The 17,506-nt window shown below is 39.2% G+C and overlaps 1 protein-coding gene across 11 annotated transcripts in view; it reads right to left on the reverse strand.

Moving 5' to 3' along the window:
- The window catches only part of LOC122549923 (E3 ubiquitin-protein ligase HECW1-like), a 464,685-nt gene that overhangs the window by 194,036 nt on the left and 253,143 nt on the right, over positions 1-17,506 (reverse strand). For all 11 annotated transcript variants that reach the window (XM_043690154.2, XM_043690156.2, XM_043690157.2 and 8 more), the window contains one exon: positions 15,405-15,506. In XM_043690154.2, coding sequence (XP_043546089.2) covers positions 15,405-15,506 — 102 coding nt within the window. The remainder of the gene's footprint in view (positions 1-15,404; positions 15,507-17,506) is intronic.

Raw genomic sequence — 17,506 nt, forward strand, 5'->3', positions numbered from 1 at the left:
TAAGAGAATGCCAATATACAACGATATTAGACATGACCTGATTCAAAGGCAAAGCAGCTTCAAGGGGCTGAATGGCTTATTCCTGGTCCTAAACTGACTGCCTTGTATACAACATCTAGTTCATTAAATATAGATTGTAATCTCCTCCTCCATTTTATTTTGCATTTTTTGCTTTTGTCTTTGGATGGCCTCCATTGGAACTGACCTTTCTCCATTAACAGCTCTCTCGAAACTTTTTTGATTTCTTTACTTGCACCATTATCATCCCCTTCTGCATCAAATCATCATCTTGGTCATTTAATCTCTCCTTTTCTCCTCTCTATCACACACCTCATCCCTTTTATTCTATCCTCTCACCCCTTTCCCTGCCTCTCCATATATTTTAAATCTGTAAAATCTCATATTTTCCAGTTGAGACAAAGTTCAAGATCTGAAACATGGGCTCTCTTTCTCTCTCTACGCCACTAGACACAATGATTATTTCCAGTATTTTCTGTTCTTATTTCAGATTTTCAGCACCTTAAGTATCTTACTTTTCTTGCTACTCTTAAAGTGGTTTTATATTGCATTACATGTGGTCTAAGGCTTTGCCTGGATATTTGAAGTGATGTATTTACTAAAATCTCATTCTGTTTTTTATACTTAGCATTCATTTAAATTCCATTGATTCCATAAATATGGGACACATCGATCTACCTGTTTGTAATGTCTCAAATTCATTTAAGTTCACTCAATTACATAACCAATTTAAATTCTTTTGCAAATCTTCAGCTGTGTTATTTACAGAGCATAATTCAGCATGTAAACAATGCCAAATTTCAGTCTGCTCATTCCAGTGGTATGCCCATTATGATAATAAAATGAGACTTTCCCAGTTCTATCACTTTATCCCACTTTAACCTCATGAACGTTTTACAACAATTGTGTGCATTCTTAATTCTTGGTTGGATATATGATCCAAGAATATCAAGCCTCACCCTGATATGGTTCTAGCTTCATGCCCCAAACATGAGGAATAAAGTGCATTCTGAAGGTTTAACTTGATACCATCAGATTGTACATTTCATTCTAAGCCCCACAAATCCTATACAAGAAATACATTTTTAAATTCCTAGTTCCTGGTCATCCAAATACCATCACCTAAGCGAATTCTACTTAATATTGTTCCATTTTAAATAAGGCAAGATAAAATGTCCATTTGAGGTAAGAACAAATAATGTTAAAGAGCCAGAAACCATGCAAAAAATCATAAATCAAATGTTTACAGCTCTGTCTGTCTGAAAAGAACAAAACTGAGAAACTACATGATTAGAGCACAGGCATTGCTGCCAGTGTCAAACCAAAGTCAACAAGCAATCATTTGTTTTAAAGGGAAAATAAAGAGGAATAACTAAAGACAGATGGAATAAGGAGACAAAGGATAAAAATACACAATTGTATGTATCAGCTACAAGCCGCTGAAGAGTTTAAACTAGATCCAAGAATCAATACTTAATTCCCAGTTAGATTATTCACCTGAACATTTGATTCTGGCTTCACTGTAACGTTTTGAAAGGAACATTAATATTTACTTTCTAACAGGACAGACACTTTTTTAGAATGGCAGAAATAATTTTAACATTAAGCAGGATCTGGTCAAAATCTGAATGTGAAAAGCGATCTGTCACACATGTGACAAAGGCAATTTTTAGCTTACCATGTTGGTTAAACATGGGAGGTTTTCAATTGGCCTACTCATGATAGCTCAATATCCCCTCTAAGCTGTGCAGTGTACGACCATACAACTATCTGAAATGTGTTCTTCAAGGAATCAATACTCATAACCCACATTCCCATTAAAGGTGTCAGACAAAATACAAGGCTTAATAATTTGGAGCAGTTTAGAATTAAGCAAAGCAGGACCAAGAGGTTAATTTAAAGGAGAAAAATAGATTATAAGAGTAAAGTTGCAAGGAACATAAAGCAAACTGTAAGATCTTCTCCAAGTATGTAAAAAGAATGAAAAGTTTAGTGCAGATGTAGGCTCCTTACAATTTGAATCTGAGAATCAATTATGGAGACCGGTTGTCAGTTTCAGCTGTCCGCTGTAGTGGCCGGTATATTGGGTCCAGGTCGATGTGTTTGTTGATGGAGTTTGTGGATGAGTGCCAAGCTTCTAGGAATTCCCTGGCTGTTCTTTGTTTGGCTTGCCCTATAATGGTAGTGTTGTCCCAGTCGAATTCATGTTGCTTGTCGTCTGCGTCTACACATAGGCAGACGACAAGCAACATGAATTCGACTGGGACAACACTACCATTATAGGGCAAGCCAAACAAAGAACAGCCAGGGAATTCCTAGAAGCATGGCACTCATCCACAAACTCCATCAACAAACACATCGACCTGGACCCAATATACCGGCCACTACAGCGGACAGCTGAAACTGACAACCGGAAGCGGCAGGGACAGGCCACTATAAATGCCGGAGGAAACACCACAGAAGCGCTTCACAGGAAGCTCCCAAGCACTGAGGATGTCACCTAGACAGGGGACGAAACGCTTGCAACAAAAATTTCCAGCTCGGCGAACAGAACCACAACAACGAGCACCCGAGCTACAAATCTTCTCCTAAACTTTGAATTATGGAGAACATTTAACTAACTACTTTACAACTGTCTTCACAGAAGAAGATGTAAACAATTTCTCAGAAGTGCCAGGGCAGCAGGGATGTTTTGGAAAGGAAGAAATTAAGGATATTAATATTAGTAAAAACGTACTGTTGGAGAAATTAATGAGACTGAAAGCTAGTAAATCCCCAGGGCTTGATAATCTACACCCAAGGTTATTAAGTTAGTGGCCATATAAATAATAGATGTGTTTGTTGTCATCTTCCAAAATTCTCTAAGTTCTGGAACATTCCTGGCAAACTGGAAGATGGTAAATGTAACCCCACTGTTTAAAAAAGGAGGGAGGGAGAAAACTGGGAATTGCAGATCAGTTAGTCTAACAGCAACAGTGGGGAAAATATTTAAGTCTATTATAAAGGATTTGATAACAGGACACCGAGAAAATATCAGTAAGAGTAGAGGAAGTAACTAATAGAATTGTTGAGGGGGAGCCAGAAGATGTGATATATTTTAATTTTCTCAAAGCCTTCAATAAAATCCCAGATAAGAAGGTAAGTGTGCAAAAGCAAAACACATGAAATTGGTGGTAATATACCATCATGGATTGAGAACTGATTTAGAGACAAGAAACAGTGTGGGAATAAATGTGTCTGAGTAGAAAGTGGTGACAAGTGGGCTACCACAAGTGCCACTACTTGGGTTCAAGCTATTCACATATTCATATGTAAATTTGCTGATAATCCAAGGGAGTTTGTCTGGTGGGAGTTGGTGTGGTGAGAAGAATATAAAGAGGCTTCAGGTCAATTTAGACACGTTGGGTGTGTGGGAAAATGCACGACAGTTGCAGTATAACATGGATAAGCGTGAAATTGTCCAATTTGGAAGGAAAAACAGAATGGTAGAGTGTTGTTTAAATGGTGATAGATTGGGAAAAGATGATGTACAAAGGAATCTGGATGTCCTTGTACATAAATCACTGAAAGCAAGCAGGGAAGTACAGCAAGTAATTAGGAAGGCAAATGCTATGTTGGCTCTCATTGTAAGGTTTCAAATGGGAGTATGGACTTCTTCCTGCAGTTGTAGAAGGCCTTGATAAAATCACACCTGATGTAGTATGTGCAACTTTGCTTTCCTTACATAAGAAAACTTGCATAGAAGCAGTGCAACAAATGTTCTTCAGACTGATTCCTGGGATATAGGTTTTGTTGTATGAGTCAAATGGGCCTGTGCATTGATTGGAACTTAGAAGAATGACAGGGGATCTGATTGGAACCTACAATATTCTAATAAGACTCAATACAGGGATGATGTTTCCCTCAGTCAGGGGGCCCAGGACAAAGAGCCATTATCTCAGGATACATGGCAGATCATTTCGGACGGAGATGAGAACAAACTTTTTCATTTAGAGGGTGGTGAATGGTGGCATACAAGACAAAGTAACCGAATATGTTTCAGAAAAAAACAGATGAATTTTTAGCAGCTAAAGGCGTCAAAGGGTAGAGGGAGAGCATGGGAGTATGATGCTGAGGTTGACAATCAACCACAATCACATTAATTGTCGAATGGGCTTTATGGGCCAAATGGCTGACTGCTCTTATTTTCTAGGTTTAACATGCAAAAATATCAAATTGGCTGTGCAACATAAAGAAATATTTATGGAATCTTGTTATGTACACTCCTACCTGATTGCCCTACTATTAATTTCAATTTGGGAAGGAGGTGGCATAGTGCTAATGTCACTGAAGTAGTAATACAGAAACTCAGCTGATGTGACTGTAGAAGAGAGCTCGAGAGTGTTCATATGAAGACACATGGCACTGAGTGTGGATCACAGGATGCAGCGAGAGCAGTTGTCTGTGTAACGTTGAACATCGTGAAGTTACCTATGGTCCTAGGTGGATTCAAAGCATGAAGGATGAAACTTTGAATCGGAATCCACATGAGGTGAGTCTGAGCCAGAGGCAGTCACTGAGGGATGTGATGTGGCTATGAATGGGTTCTGAGGAAGAGTCACTCGACCCAAGACATTAACGCTGATTTACCTCCATAGATGCTGCCAGACCTGCTGAGCTTTTCCAGCATTTGCTACTTTCATCTCAGCTGATGTTCTGGGCACAAGGGTTTGGAAGCCATCGTGACAGATGGCGATATTTAAGTTCAATAAAAATCTGGCATAACAATGACCATGTAGTCATTGTCAACTGTTGTAAAAACCTGCTCTGAAGAAGGGTCACTGGACCCAAAATGTTGACTCTGCATTCTTGACAGAGGTACTGCCTGACCTGCTGAGTTTTTCCAGCAATTTCTGATTTTGTTTCTGATTTCCAGCATTTGTGTTCTTTTTTCTCTTCACTGTAAAAATTTATCTAGAACACTGATGTCCTTCAGGAAAATTAATCTACAGTCCTAACCTGGTCTTGCTTTCATGTAACTACAGCCCCAAAGCAATTGGGGTGATTAGGGATGAGCAATAAATGCTGGCCCATGAATAAATGAAAATCAAAAGGAAAAACATCTAGAATCTAGTGTGCAGTCAGGTTCTGTTGATCATTAGATTAGATTAGATTAGATTAGATTATATTAGATTAGATTACTTACAGTGTGGAAACAGGCCCTTCAGCCCAACAAGTCCACACCGAACCGCCGAAGCGTAACCCACCCAGACCCATTCTTCTACATTTACCCCTTCACCTAACACTACGGGCAATTCAGCATGGCCAATTCACCTAACCTGCACATTTTTGGACTGTGGGAGGAAACCAGAGCACCTGGAGGAAACCCACGCAGACATGGGGAGAATGTGTAAACTCCACACAGAGAGTCGCCTGAGGCGGGAATTGAACCCGGGTCTCTGGCGCTGTGAGGCAGCAGTGCTAACCACTGTGCCACCGTGCCACCCATTTTTTTTTCATTGCTGTTTAACTGAAGTGGAATCCTCCCACCCTTTTGGGGTCACACAATGGCACTGCTGCCTCACCATGCTAGGGACCAGGGTTCGTTTCCACCCTTGGGACGGCTGCCTGTTTGGAGTTTGCACATTCTCCACGTATCTGCATAGGTTTGCTCTGGGTACTGTACTCTGATTTCCTCCAAAGAAGTGGAAGCTAGGTGGATTGGCTATGCTAAATTTCCCAGTATCCAAGGAAGTGGAGGTTAGGTGCATTGGCCATACTAAATTGCCTATAGTTTCCAGGAATGTGCAGACTAGGTGGGTCAGCCATTAGAAGTTTTATACCATTGGCCTAAATTTCAAACATTCTCCAGGGGATTTTACATAGTTTGGCTTTTAGAAGAGAGCCATTCCTGAAATTATTTTTAAGATACAACTAAACGTCAAGTTGAAACAAAAATGGAAATTGTTAACAAAACTCAGCAGGTCTGGCAGTATCTGTGGGTAGAAAGCAGAGTTATTATTGAGTCCGGTGACTGATACAGCTGTAGAGGATGGGTTCAGAGAGTAAATTTAGCAGGTTTAAACTGAACATGATTGTGGACTGTGTAGCATAAAGGAAACTGTGTTTTACTCTGAGTATAGTCACTGAACATGTTCAGATGGAGCAATGCCAAGTGATATTGGATCATATGGAACTAAAGAGTGGATCAGTATTACTCCAAGTATAATGGCCTGTCTTATCATCCTCAGGATATAATTATGTTCAGGAAGGTTTCGTGGTGCAGTGGTAGTGTCCCTAGCTCTATGCCATACGCTGTGGGTTCAAGTCCCACCTGTCCTGGAGGTGTCTCATGGAATACCTGAAGAAGTTGAGTAACGTAATGATTGTTACTTTCAGTGACTCCTATTGCACCGCAAACACAAGAGTGTCAATCTCATTTTAAAGTATGGTTTCAATGGTGAACAGATGGAAGGAACCTTAGCTGAATGGTAAGTGAAGACTAGTGACAATAAATAATGAGACTAGCCCTGAGATCTAAACCCAGAGGTTGGGTAAGTAGCCAAGGTGAAGCTCAGTAGTAATCAGAGCTAGCTAGTGCCAGACGTCAAAGCACACTGGGTACAGAACCTCCAAATGAGAAAGTCATTCCTGAAGCTGAAGAAACAATGATAGACAGAAGAAATTAATCAGACACAGTAAGCAAAAATTTACAAATGAAAGCACTTAGAGACGGGAAAGAAACAAGCTCCCAGAAAATACACCAATGACAAGCATATGAAGAAATAGGATGCTATCCTCTGGCAGGAACCCAACCTGGCCAGTTTTATTGAGAGTTGTGAGTCCACAAAGAGAGAGCAGGGTAAGGCTGCAGTGGTAACATGGATAATTAAACACAGATTATAGCAGGCTGCAGAAGACCCAGCAGGAGGGGTTTACAGAGGGATAGAATGAACACTATCTGGTACGTGTCACAAGCCCACGGTAAGATTCTGATGTCATTGATGATAATAGACCTGCAGGATGTAATGTAGAGATTTAGTAAATGACAGATAAACTGTTTTGAATTAGATACTGGAGAAGATGTCTCATTTTTTTGATGCTACTCTATGATTAAGGCATGAAATCTTCAGACTGCTCTCCATTCAACTTTGGAACTTGGAATATCGAAGAATTAAAGTAAGAGGCCAGATGTGTACTTCACCTCAGTACAAAGGAAAAAGGATGAAAGAGACCTTGTAGCTAATTCATAATCATCACCATTCTTTATTAAGTATAAGTGTTTGTCTAGTTTTAGATATTCTTCGATTAACAGACTCTAAGAAATTCAGTCCTTCTAGAATGGAAAGCCAGACTGTTGCAGGGGAGCGAGGAAGTAACCTTTTGTTTGTGTAAAAGCAATGATAATGAGTCATAATCAATTGTCCACCGACAACTGATTAACTCCATGGGTTTGATTATTTAAAGCAGTAAAACACATAATAAGTTGAGAAACAAACATTACAACAAACCAAATGATTTCTGCACTGAGCAGCTGATAAGTCCACAGAAGACCAACTGGCAGGCAGAAACACAACACTGTATACATGGAGTCTGTAAGGTGAACTCTCTTGAAGGCAAGGTACACATACAGCAAATAACATGTTCATTCGGTAAAAGTAAGTCAATACTTAACTATTAACACGAAACATGAGACTTCAAGATTTCTGGTGTTGGAAAAAGGTCACCAATGATGTAAGGAGGAGGTTTTGCAGCTTCAGACTAAATTCAAGACTCAGTGAAACTTCAGTCAGAGTGGAAGGTGTAATGCCTGCACAGGAAGAAGCCAGCTGTATGCAATAAATCTTAGTGACCAGGCACAGAGAACATCAACATGAACTTGACTTGATCAGAGAAAAATGTCACTCTTCACAAAAGACCCACCAAAAGTACAACTTCAACTAATTAATAGAGATCACTTTTCCATTGAACGTATTCCTAAGGCTGAGGTAGATCATATCAACGTTCAGTGTTGCGAAATTGTGAATCTGCAGATAAATCTGATAGTTAAAAGGGTGGTCCATCAATAAGTTGAAGTGTTTTTTCAGCAAGAGCTTACATGACCAGATTATTGAGCTCAGAATACCTTTGCAAAATTTAAAGCTGAATGAACAGCTCAGAGCTCAACTGGAATTAGCACAGTCTAACTATATCAGTGAGACTACTGAAGGGAAAAGTCCAGCTGTTAATAGCGAAACAACAGAACCAAGCCTTGCAGACTGAAAATGAGAAGATTGCAGACAATTGCAGAAATTTCACTCAGACAACTAGAATTCTCACTGGCGTTGGACAACAGATAGAGGAAAATGTGTCTGTTATAGAAATTGCTAACAAAAATCCAGGATCAAGGTGAGTGACTAGCTGAATAAAACTTTCTGTGACAGCTAATGAGTGTGATAACCTAGTCTTTCAAAAATGAACACTGGAGATAAGGAAAGCGAGAATCTTTTTCCCCTTCTTAATAACAAGATTACCAATGAAAGGAGGCTGTCTGCAAATTCGGCTAACACTCAAGAATTCCCTTCTGTCCTGCTTTGCAGCTTACTCTGTTATCCATGATGGTACAGTTGTGCTTTTTCACTGAGTTCCTGAAATGTCATTGCCTATACCTCATCAGCCTCACATTGCAATAAATGTCAAAGTGCCTACAAAAAGAAACAAACCTGTCCTAAAAGTAGCAGAGACATCTTCCTCTCCTTGTCTCAGAAATAGACAGGTTCTTGATTAGTAAGGGGATCAAGAATTTCACTTCCTTGTCTTCCTTTTCAAGAAACTGTGATCATTAGAATTATGGAATCCCTACAGTGTGAAAAGAAGCCATTTGGCCCACTGAGTCCACACAGACCCTCTGAAGAGCATCACATCCAGACCCACCTGCTCACCCTATCTCTGTAATGCTGCATTTCCCATGGCTAACCCACAAAGTCTATCCACCCCTGGACACTGCACAGCAATTTAGCACAGCCAATCCACTTTACCTGCACACCTTTAGACAGTGGGAGGAAGCCAGAGCACGTGGGGGAAACTCCTGCAGACACAGGGAGAATGTGCAAACTCCATACAGACAGTCACCTGAAGCTGGAATCGAACCCGGGACCCTGGCACTGTGGCAGCAGTGCTAACCACTGTGCCGGAAAGAAGTCAGGACAATAGGGTTGAGAAACATATCAGCCATGTTAGAATGGCAAAGCAGACTCAATGGATGAAATGGCATGATTGTGCTCCTATATCCTGTTGTCTCCAGCATAATCTTCAGAATTCCCTTCACTCTTCTTCTTATCTATTATATATGTTCCTAGTTCAGAGAGCAAATTAGCTATCATGGATAGTGAAAATTAGAGTCTTGGCATCTTCCCCTTTGAAACAGTTTTTCTTTGATTGGTCTTCATTGGTGCCACATTCAAACCTACATGTGGCTCAGAGACCAAAAGTCAGTGCTGTCAGTAGCTGTCATCCTGCTCCACCAATTTGTTAGTTGTCCGAGGAAATATCAAGAGAGTGCTGATGTCCTTCATGATCCTCTGAGAAAATTGAGCGTGCTGTCAGAAATTAGCCCTTCAAACAAATGAAATTTATGCAAGGAGCCTGAGTGGGGTAGGCAGTTGTGCTGTTGACAATGGAGAATAAATATTTAATATTCATAGCTAAGTATTCATGTAAAATAAAGGGTAAATGAACTTGGGGGAAGAAGTAAAGAATTAAAACCTTACTCTGGGTATTATTACTGACCATTTGCAAAAGGAGCTTTAACATAGTATCATCAGATCCCATGGTCAGGCTTCTGATAAGACCTGCTCTCTTATCATCCTCTGTAAATAGGGTAATAACAAGGACTGCCGATGCTGGAAACCAGAGTCTAGATTAGAGTGGTGTTGGAAAAGCACAGCAGGTCAGGCTGCATCCGAGGAGCAGGAAAATTGACGTTTCGGCCAAAAGCCCTTCATCAGGAATAGAGGCAGTGGAGAGATAAATCCTCTGTAAATAGTCCATGTTCAAAAATGCCTGTTTTACACTCCCAATAGATCTCATCTTACTACAGCCTCGAATTTGCTTTTCTCTTTGCTTTACTTAAACTGAATTAAGGAAGGAACTCTGTTTCTCATTAGAATTTAATTGTTTAATGGTTAAGTTTGTTGCATCGAACTATGTCTGACTCAAATACTGCAAGTAGCCACAGAACATATTTAGCTATACTGTTCTCATTATTGACAAAACCTTTCATCTCCCTTCACGTCAGTTTAAAAATGCTTGCAACGTGATTTTTAACTGAATTTTCTTTCCTAATAAACTGCACAAAGGAAAGTTAGTTGAAAGAACGTAGTGTTTTGGAGCTCTGAGTGGCTGTTAACTGGTTTGCGTAGTTTATGCGCAGCATAAAACTCTCACAGCTAATCATTTTTATGTTGGCTGAGATATCAAACAAGAACATTTGACAAAGGCAATTAAACATCAAACATGCTTGTGAATGGGATTTCCGCTGTATGAATAGAACTTCAATCTAAAATGTGAAGATGTAAAATTCAAAAGAACTCCCACACAGTCCCAAAGAAGACACTTATGGAATATATTGCTCCCATACATACCAACTCCAAACTCAAAAGAATACAGAAATTCCATAAGGGCAACCAATCCAAAAGATAACACACAGTTTTGAATATAGCACCATGACTGTAAGGTAATTGAAGAAGTAAATTCATTTTTATTATAAGGATGCTAAGAAATTTTAATCTTTTTCAATTATATTTCACAATTCATTATTGTTTCTTGTGGAAGCCTGAATTGCAATGGCCTGAATAAAACATATCAGATAGATAAGTAAAATGGGAGTAGAGTTTGATTTGTCTTGCTTAAATTGTATTTGCATTAAGTTATAACATAGGGTAGTGACACTTTCATAGAGAAAGAGAGAGAGAGAGAGAGAGCAATCTTGTGATGGCAAAAGGAGTCTTTGCGTGCCTGTTGGAGAACCAATGAGGCACCCACATTGCTTCCTTTATCAGTGAACCGCAAGCTAATCACAGGCAGTCATGAGGTCTTCCCCCAGCAATGGGCCTTTCCCAGAGCCAGGGGGTCTTTCCCATTGACAGATCTTTCATTGGAAACATGTCTCCCACGCAAAAACCTGTTGAGTGAGTGGTATTCTCTATTCAGTGACTGGCAGTTTTCTCACCAGTGGGAACTCATGGCTGCCACCAAGTGACATGTACATTAGTCTCAGGATGTGGAGAACACCATGAGAGAGGTTTCACATGTTGGGGTCATGGGATAGGTGTTGTTGGAGGTTGTGTGGGAAGAGCTCTGTGTGTGCCAGTCAGTGAGTCACCCCTTCCTGATACTGGATCCCTCTAACAGGCAGCAAGTCAGCAAATCTATCCTTCCCCTCTTAAGCCCTCATAAGGCGACAAATAGCCCAGGGTTTAGCCAATGTGTGAGGCCCATCTGCTGCTGAGTAGACGTATTTTCTAATCACTTATGCAGAGATGTTGTGACATATTTCTAGAGCACATGGGACTAGAAACACTACAATCATGCCACACTATGCTGCTGGGTTAATACTAGCAGCATTCCTGATGAAGGGTTTATGCCTGAAACATCAACTCTCCTGCTCCTCAGATGCTGCCTGACCTACTGTGCTTTTCCAGGGCCACACTTTCTGACTCCTTCAGTGATCAGTAATGTTCATTTAAAGGCCTCAAACTAATGGTATAAAAGTAGGAAATTCTGTTATCCCTCTACAGGGCTATAGTCAGAATGGACCAGGAAGATATTTTCTAATCATTTTGTTTGGAGATTTTTTTTACACACCTCTGGTGCAGATGGGACTTGAACTCAGGGTTCCTGGCTCAGAGTGAGGGACATTATCATTATCCCTTAGAATGCATCCAGAGTACTATGTACAATTTTTGTCACCTTAAGAAAGGAAGGACAAAATGACATTAGAATCAGTTCAGCAAGATGAGATAAAGAGGTTATTTTATATGGAAAGGTATGAGTTTAAAAGAATAAAAAGTGGTTTTATAGAAACACTTAAGATCCCAGGAGGATGTTTTCCTCATTGAAAAGTGTAAAACTAGGTAAAAAATTAGGGATCTTCTATTCAAAACTAAAATGAGGATATCCTTCTACGAGGGTTGTTGGTCTGTGGAAGTCTGTTCCCTAGAGAGTGTGGAAATTGGGTTATCACGTTTGCTCAAGCCTGAGTTATCTAGATTCTTGATCAATAAGGAAGTAAATGGTTATGAGGATGAGGAAGAGGGGGGTGGGAAACTGAAGTTGAGACCAATGTCAGATCAGCTATGATCTGAACAAATGATGGAGCAGGCTCAAGGGGCTGAATGACTTACTATTGTTCATAATTCTTGTGTTCTTGTGTGATTCATATTTCGCTAGCATTTATTTCTATCCATATAAACAAGTTTTCTCATGTTGATAGTTGTAATTCTCTTCTTTACTTCTATTAAGTTATCCTGAATAAGTTTAGCTGTTTCATCTCTTGATTTTCCCTGCCTACTTTTTCAAAATGTTATACTTTGCAATGTTTAGTTTCCAGTTCAATATTTTCTGCAGTTATCTCTCAGCAATCTCTATTAAGTCTGAATCTGCCCAACGCATGATTGTCTTCATTTCCCCTGTTTCACTACCACCACTGGTCCATCCATTTTAATCACATTAAGTTTAACCATTTATTGGCTCCTATTCTACAACTCTGTTCTCTTACCATCAATGTCCTCCCTTATGTTATTCTTTCTGATCCTGTCCTTCCTGCTTAAGCCTTTTTGCATTCTTCTCATCCATTTTACATTTTAAATGTGTTTCCATTTTTCTATTGACTCTTTTTACTCAGACAAATACAGGTGGGACGTATTCCCTCAGTACATCACATTCCTGTTCCAGAACTGTTGTTTATGTTGACACTGTCATATGAAAAGGAACTCCTCTTTAACCAAATATTACTCCTGCTGATCTGTCTACTCCTGAAGTAACATATCAGAATTTTGCATTAGCCACCTTTATAAAGAGCTTAGTTTGAATTTCAGCTCATGAGGCAATTAACAGCAAGATACCTACTTGTGAGGAACTAATCTTGCTGACTCAAATGGTCTTGGAGATGCTGAGAAATCTGGCTTTGTGAAATTGTGTTTATTTGATTACACTAAACGCATTTCAAGACATGTTTGTCAATTTTAAAGAAGAAGGAAAATATTTTAATTTTGCAGCTTGACAGAGTATGATACTTTGTCTTCCAATGATAGCCATGTATTTTTAGCAGTTCACAATTGGCTTTGGTCTATCGACGATGAATGTATAATAAACAACCATATTTAAATAAACTATTCTTACCTGACATTCTGCTAGAAACATTAGTTCTTAATTACCTGAGTATTCCTGGAAATGTTTAGATCTATAGTTTATGATCATTTACACTATTCACAAGAAGGTGTAACATTGTTTATGCAACTCCCTTGCATCCAAAACAATCTGTCATTTGTTTGCACTATTAAATGATAACTCCTGAGATAAGAGGTGGGCATTTGTCACAGACTGTGTGACTGTAGTTAATCTGGTGAGGCGATGGCAGATGACACTCATCTTAATGAAAAGGTTAATTCAGACTGGGCTCATGGAATCAGGGTTACAAGTTGAAAAATGAGAGTCTTTGGTTGGCACAGTTTAGCAAAGCTTCTAACGTGCAATTCTTCAAAGACACAATTCAGTATAAGATTAATTCAGAGGCATGAGAAGAGAGGGAAAGGTATCATCTTTACTGACAAGATTCAAGGAATCCTGGGCTTCAAAACCTAAGACACTTCCACGTCATCTCCTCTGCTCATTTGGCTGAAGTCGTATCAAAGAAATTCTCCTTGACTCATAACTACTTGTTATTCGTATTGTGTTAGGTCAAGTACAACTGAGGACCCAAATGTTATAAATTAAGAATTCGGAACTGAAGAGTTTTTAGGTAAAAGGGTTTTATACCTCAAAACCCCAAAGTCTTACATCTGCACTATCCTGTGCTCCAAAATATAGTAGCTATATGATAGGACAGAGACTGCAGTGAATAAAACTGTATAATTGTCCACTGCCCATTTTAAGCTTTATTTGTGGCGATTTTCTTCACTTGTACAGCAAATACTAAAATAGCTTTTCTGACTCCAGTTGACGTAATGGATACTTAGGAGAATGTGGACAACATTAATCAGAAAAACTCCACTTTAAAATATCAGATGTTGGATGGCAGTTGCCCCATATATTTGCAATCCAGTGAGACAGGAATGTCTGCTTGACCAGGATCATAAATGCGTATGCTGATCAATTAGTTTAAAGCAAAGGCCACCAGGACAAATTAGCAGAGCTGCTGGCAAGTTGACTGAGTATGCCAAGTCCACAGAATTAGAGCCTTAGACACAGAGTGGGAGAATGAATGTACAGGTCATTCTGCTATAACACACGTTTCATTAACGTGAATTTGCCATAACACAACTGACGAATTGGGGACACTGTTTCTAATGCGCAAACTTTTAAAGCATATATTAGTTATATTGCAATTCTGCCCCATTAGCTTAAATGGTGCTGCTATTATATGATTTTCTTAAAGCACACAGTTGAATGAGAAAGGAAGTGCTGTGTGAGACCAGAACTGATTGTACCAGGTTACAAACGTAGCCAGTCTAACATTCAAGGAGTGGATCATGCATTCAGAAACAAGATAATTCCTGCTATTTTCCCTTAGTGTATCTCTGAAATTGATAATAAACCACAGAGTGAAATTAAATACATTTTAAATGTTTTTTACCACATGATGATCTAAAAGAACTACTCTAATGATCTCTACGGAGTAAAATAAAATTATCAATTACACTTCCAACTTCTGAGGTTTAGGGTTGAGTAATGCTCTGCTGCTAGAAAATTGAAGACTGTTATGATTTGTATTCATTGTTGAACTCCAGGGACCTGTGTAAATGTGATCACCATGTAATGCAGAACAGACAAATTCTTCTTGTGTGTGCTTAGTTTCACAATTTATCAAACTGTCCAATTTGAAAAAGAAACTGATATTTTTGCACCTTGTTTGTGAAAATGTCTTGTCCTCTTTTAATCGTACAATTTGATAATCTGGACATAAGATAGATCTTCTGTATCTGATACATAGCCATATTTGATCAAAGAAATGGAGAACATGTACTTTACTTTGGTCTTTGCTCAATTCTCTCTCTTCTGGGAAGGTCTGCAAGAGGTTTTCTTCATCACTTTCTAATTAACCCATTCAAACAATTAATTCTGAATCAGTCAACTCCAAACTAATAAGCTCAAAATGTTTCCTGTGCTGATAACACAACAGAATAAAGTCAAATAAAACAAAATCTTACTGGGAGGAAGGGGCTCATCGATGGTAGGGTAACGGTTGGTGTCTTGTCTCAAAGAGGGCAGCTGACGTATTGTCTGAGCACAGTGTGGTAAAGGGTTATCACCTACGAGAGGAAAGAAAAGCAACCATTTTGTTTTAACTTTGATAAATAAACTTAGAAATTTCCTCTGTCTCTCTTATATTACTAAAATATCAGTGCAAACCATATTAATGCTGATTTCTTGCTAACAGTACTGAGCAAGCAAAACCATGTCCTCAACTTGGCTGCATTTTAATTTTGAATAAAAGCAAATTACTGCGGAAGCTGGAATCTGAAACCAAAAAAGAGAAAATGCTGGAAAATCTCAGCAAGTCTTGCAGCATCTGTAAGGAGAGAAAAGAGCTAACGTTTCGAGTCTAACTGACCCTTTGACAAAGAGTCAGTTAGACTCGAAACATTAGCTCTTTTCTCTCCTTACAAATACTACAAGACTTGCTGAGATTTTCCAGCATTTTCTCTTTTTTGGTTGCATTTTAATTTTAATTGGTTTTAATAGAAATTCAGAACCACCAATGGGACCAATGGTTAAACAACCATTTGGCAGAGTGTATAGGTTCACAGTAGAAGTTAAGAAAAAAAAATTACTGTAGCTAGTGCAGGAAGTTGTGAAGATTGCTTGGAAAATTGATGGATGTACATGTCCAAAAACAGGAATGTATGGTTAGAGCATTGGGACTCATACGGCTGAATTTTTCCATAGGTTTCAAGACTCTGATGCCTGAATCTGTGTATGGCCGTAGTGTGCCTACAGGAGCAACTTTATCGTTGAAGGCCTCCTAATTAGCAGCCTCCACACTCACTGTCCAATTCGTGAGTGGACTGGAGGTCCAAGTGGAGGGGCCATAACATTGTCTACATAGAAGATACGCCAAGAAAGATGAGCTCAGTCACAGTGGACTTCAAAGTGGAAGCACTCATAGAGATCTCATTCTTTGGTGGTGAGAAAGGTGACAAAGTAACTAAGAAGTGTTAGGGTACATATGACACACCTGGAAGAGAACCTGCAGCCAGTCCTGGACGCATGAAAATTGTTGCCCCTAATGTTGCAAAATTAACTCAGCCACCCATAATCTCCTGGTGAGAGGCAAATTCTGCACATTGCTGGGTTCTCAACACAAAAGGGAGTTCTATGATGCCAGTAAAGTTCCTATGTCATGGTAAAAGGCCCTTAATTGGAGCTTTAATGGTTTCATTCTGTGGAGAGAACTAATAGTGCCTGTGGTAACACAGCACTGAGAAAGAAGAACCAAGACAGGACAGCATGAGGAAACCTTCCAGGATGATATTCTTGGTCCTCCAATCTCTAAAGCTATCTCCATTGGACCAGGAAAATGCAGCACATTATCTTAGAATTAAGGAGTAGTGGACAGCAAAATACATATACAGTGGAAACACCAACAATCACAGTATATGTTGCATTGCAACTTATTCATTCATAACGGAAGTCTTCTGCGTAGCAGTAAAATCCCTACCTCCAAGCCAGAAACTCTGGCTCAAGTCCAGTTCAGTAAATGATGACCACCAAAACTGCAATCATAACTTGGCCAAACAAGTTGACCATTGGCCTGTAAACTCTTCCATTTTGCCTAATGCCTGACTGTGGGAGCTGAAATGTTTTCTAGTTAGCAATCCTTAAAAAGGGAATGGCAAACCACTGCTACACTTTGCCAAGCATTATGATGGACCAATCCAATGGAAGTCCATGGTCATCTAAAAGGGAGAGAGGAATACCTAATCCTAGTGATCAAACCTCCTTATGTTCCTGATGGATGGCTGGCTTTGCATTTGAAACCAAATGGTTATCAACAAAGGACTATTTTTGTAGACCTTGATCATAGATACTGGCAAAGATGGATGACAATATGTAACTTATCTGCTTAGTCGTTCTACAGGAAGATAATATTGTCAGATGAAATTTGTTATTTACCTGAACAATAGCAAGTTCAGTTAATGTGACAACCATCTAAATATAAGACCTTTACAGTGTTCAGAAATATGGGATATACAAGTTATTTTGAAAGAATAGTTATTTTTAGGATTTGCCATAATTAATAAGGAAATAA

Source organism: Chiloscyllium plagiosum, unplaced genomic scaffold (assembly GCF_037043375.1).
Source record: "Chiloscyllium plagiosum isolate Xiang-an unplaced genomic scaffold, Cpla_swu_hap1 HiC_scaffold_5, whole genome shotgun sequence".
NCBI classification, from domain to species: Eukaryota; Metazoa; Chordata; class Chondrichthyes; order Orectolobiformes; family Hemiscylliidae; genus Chiloscyllium; species Chiloscyllium plagiosum.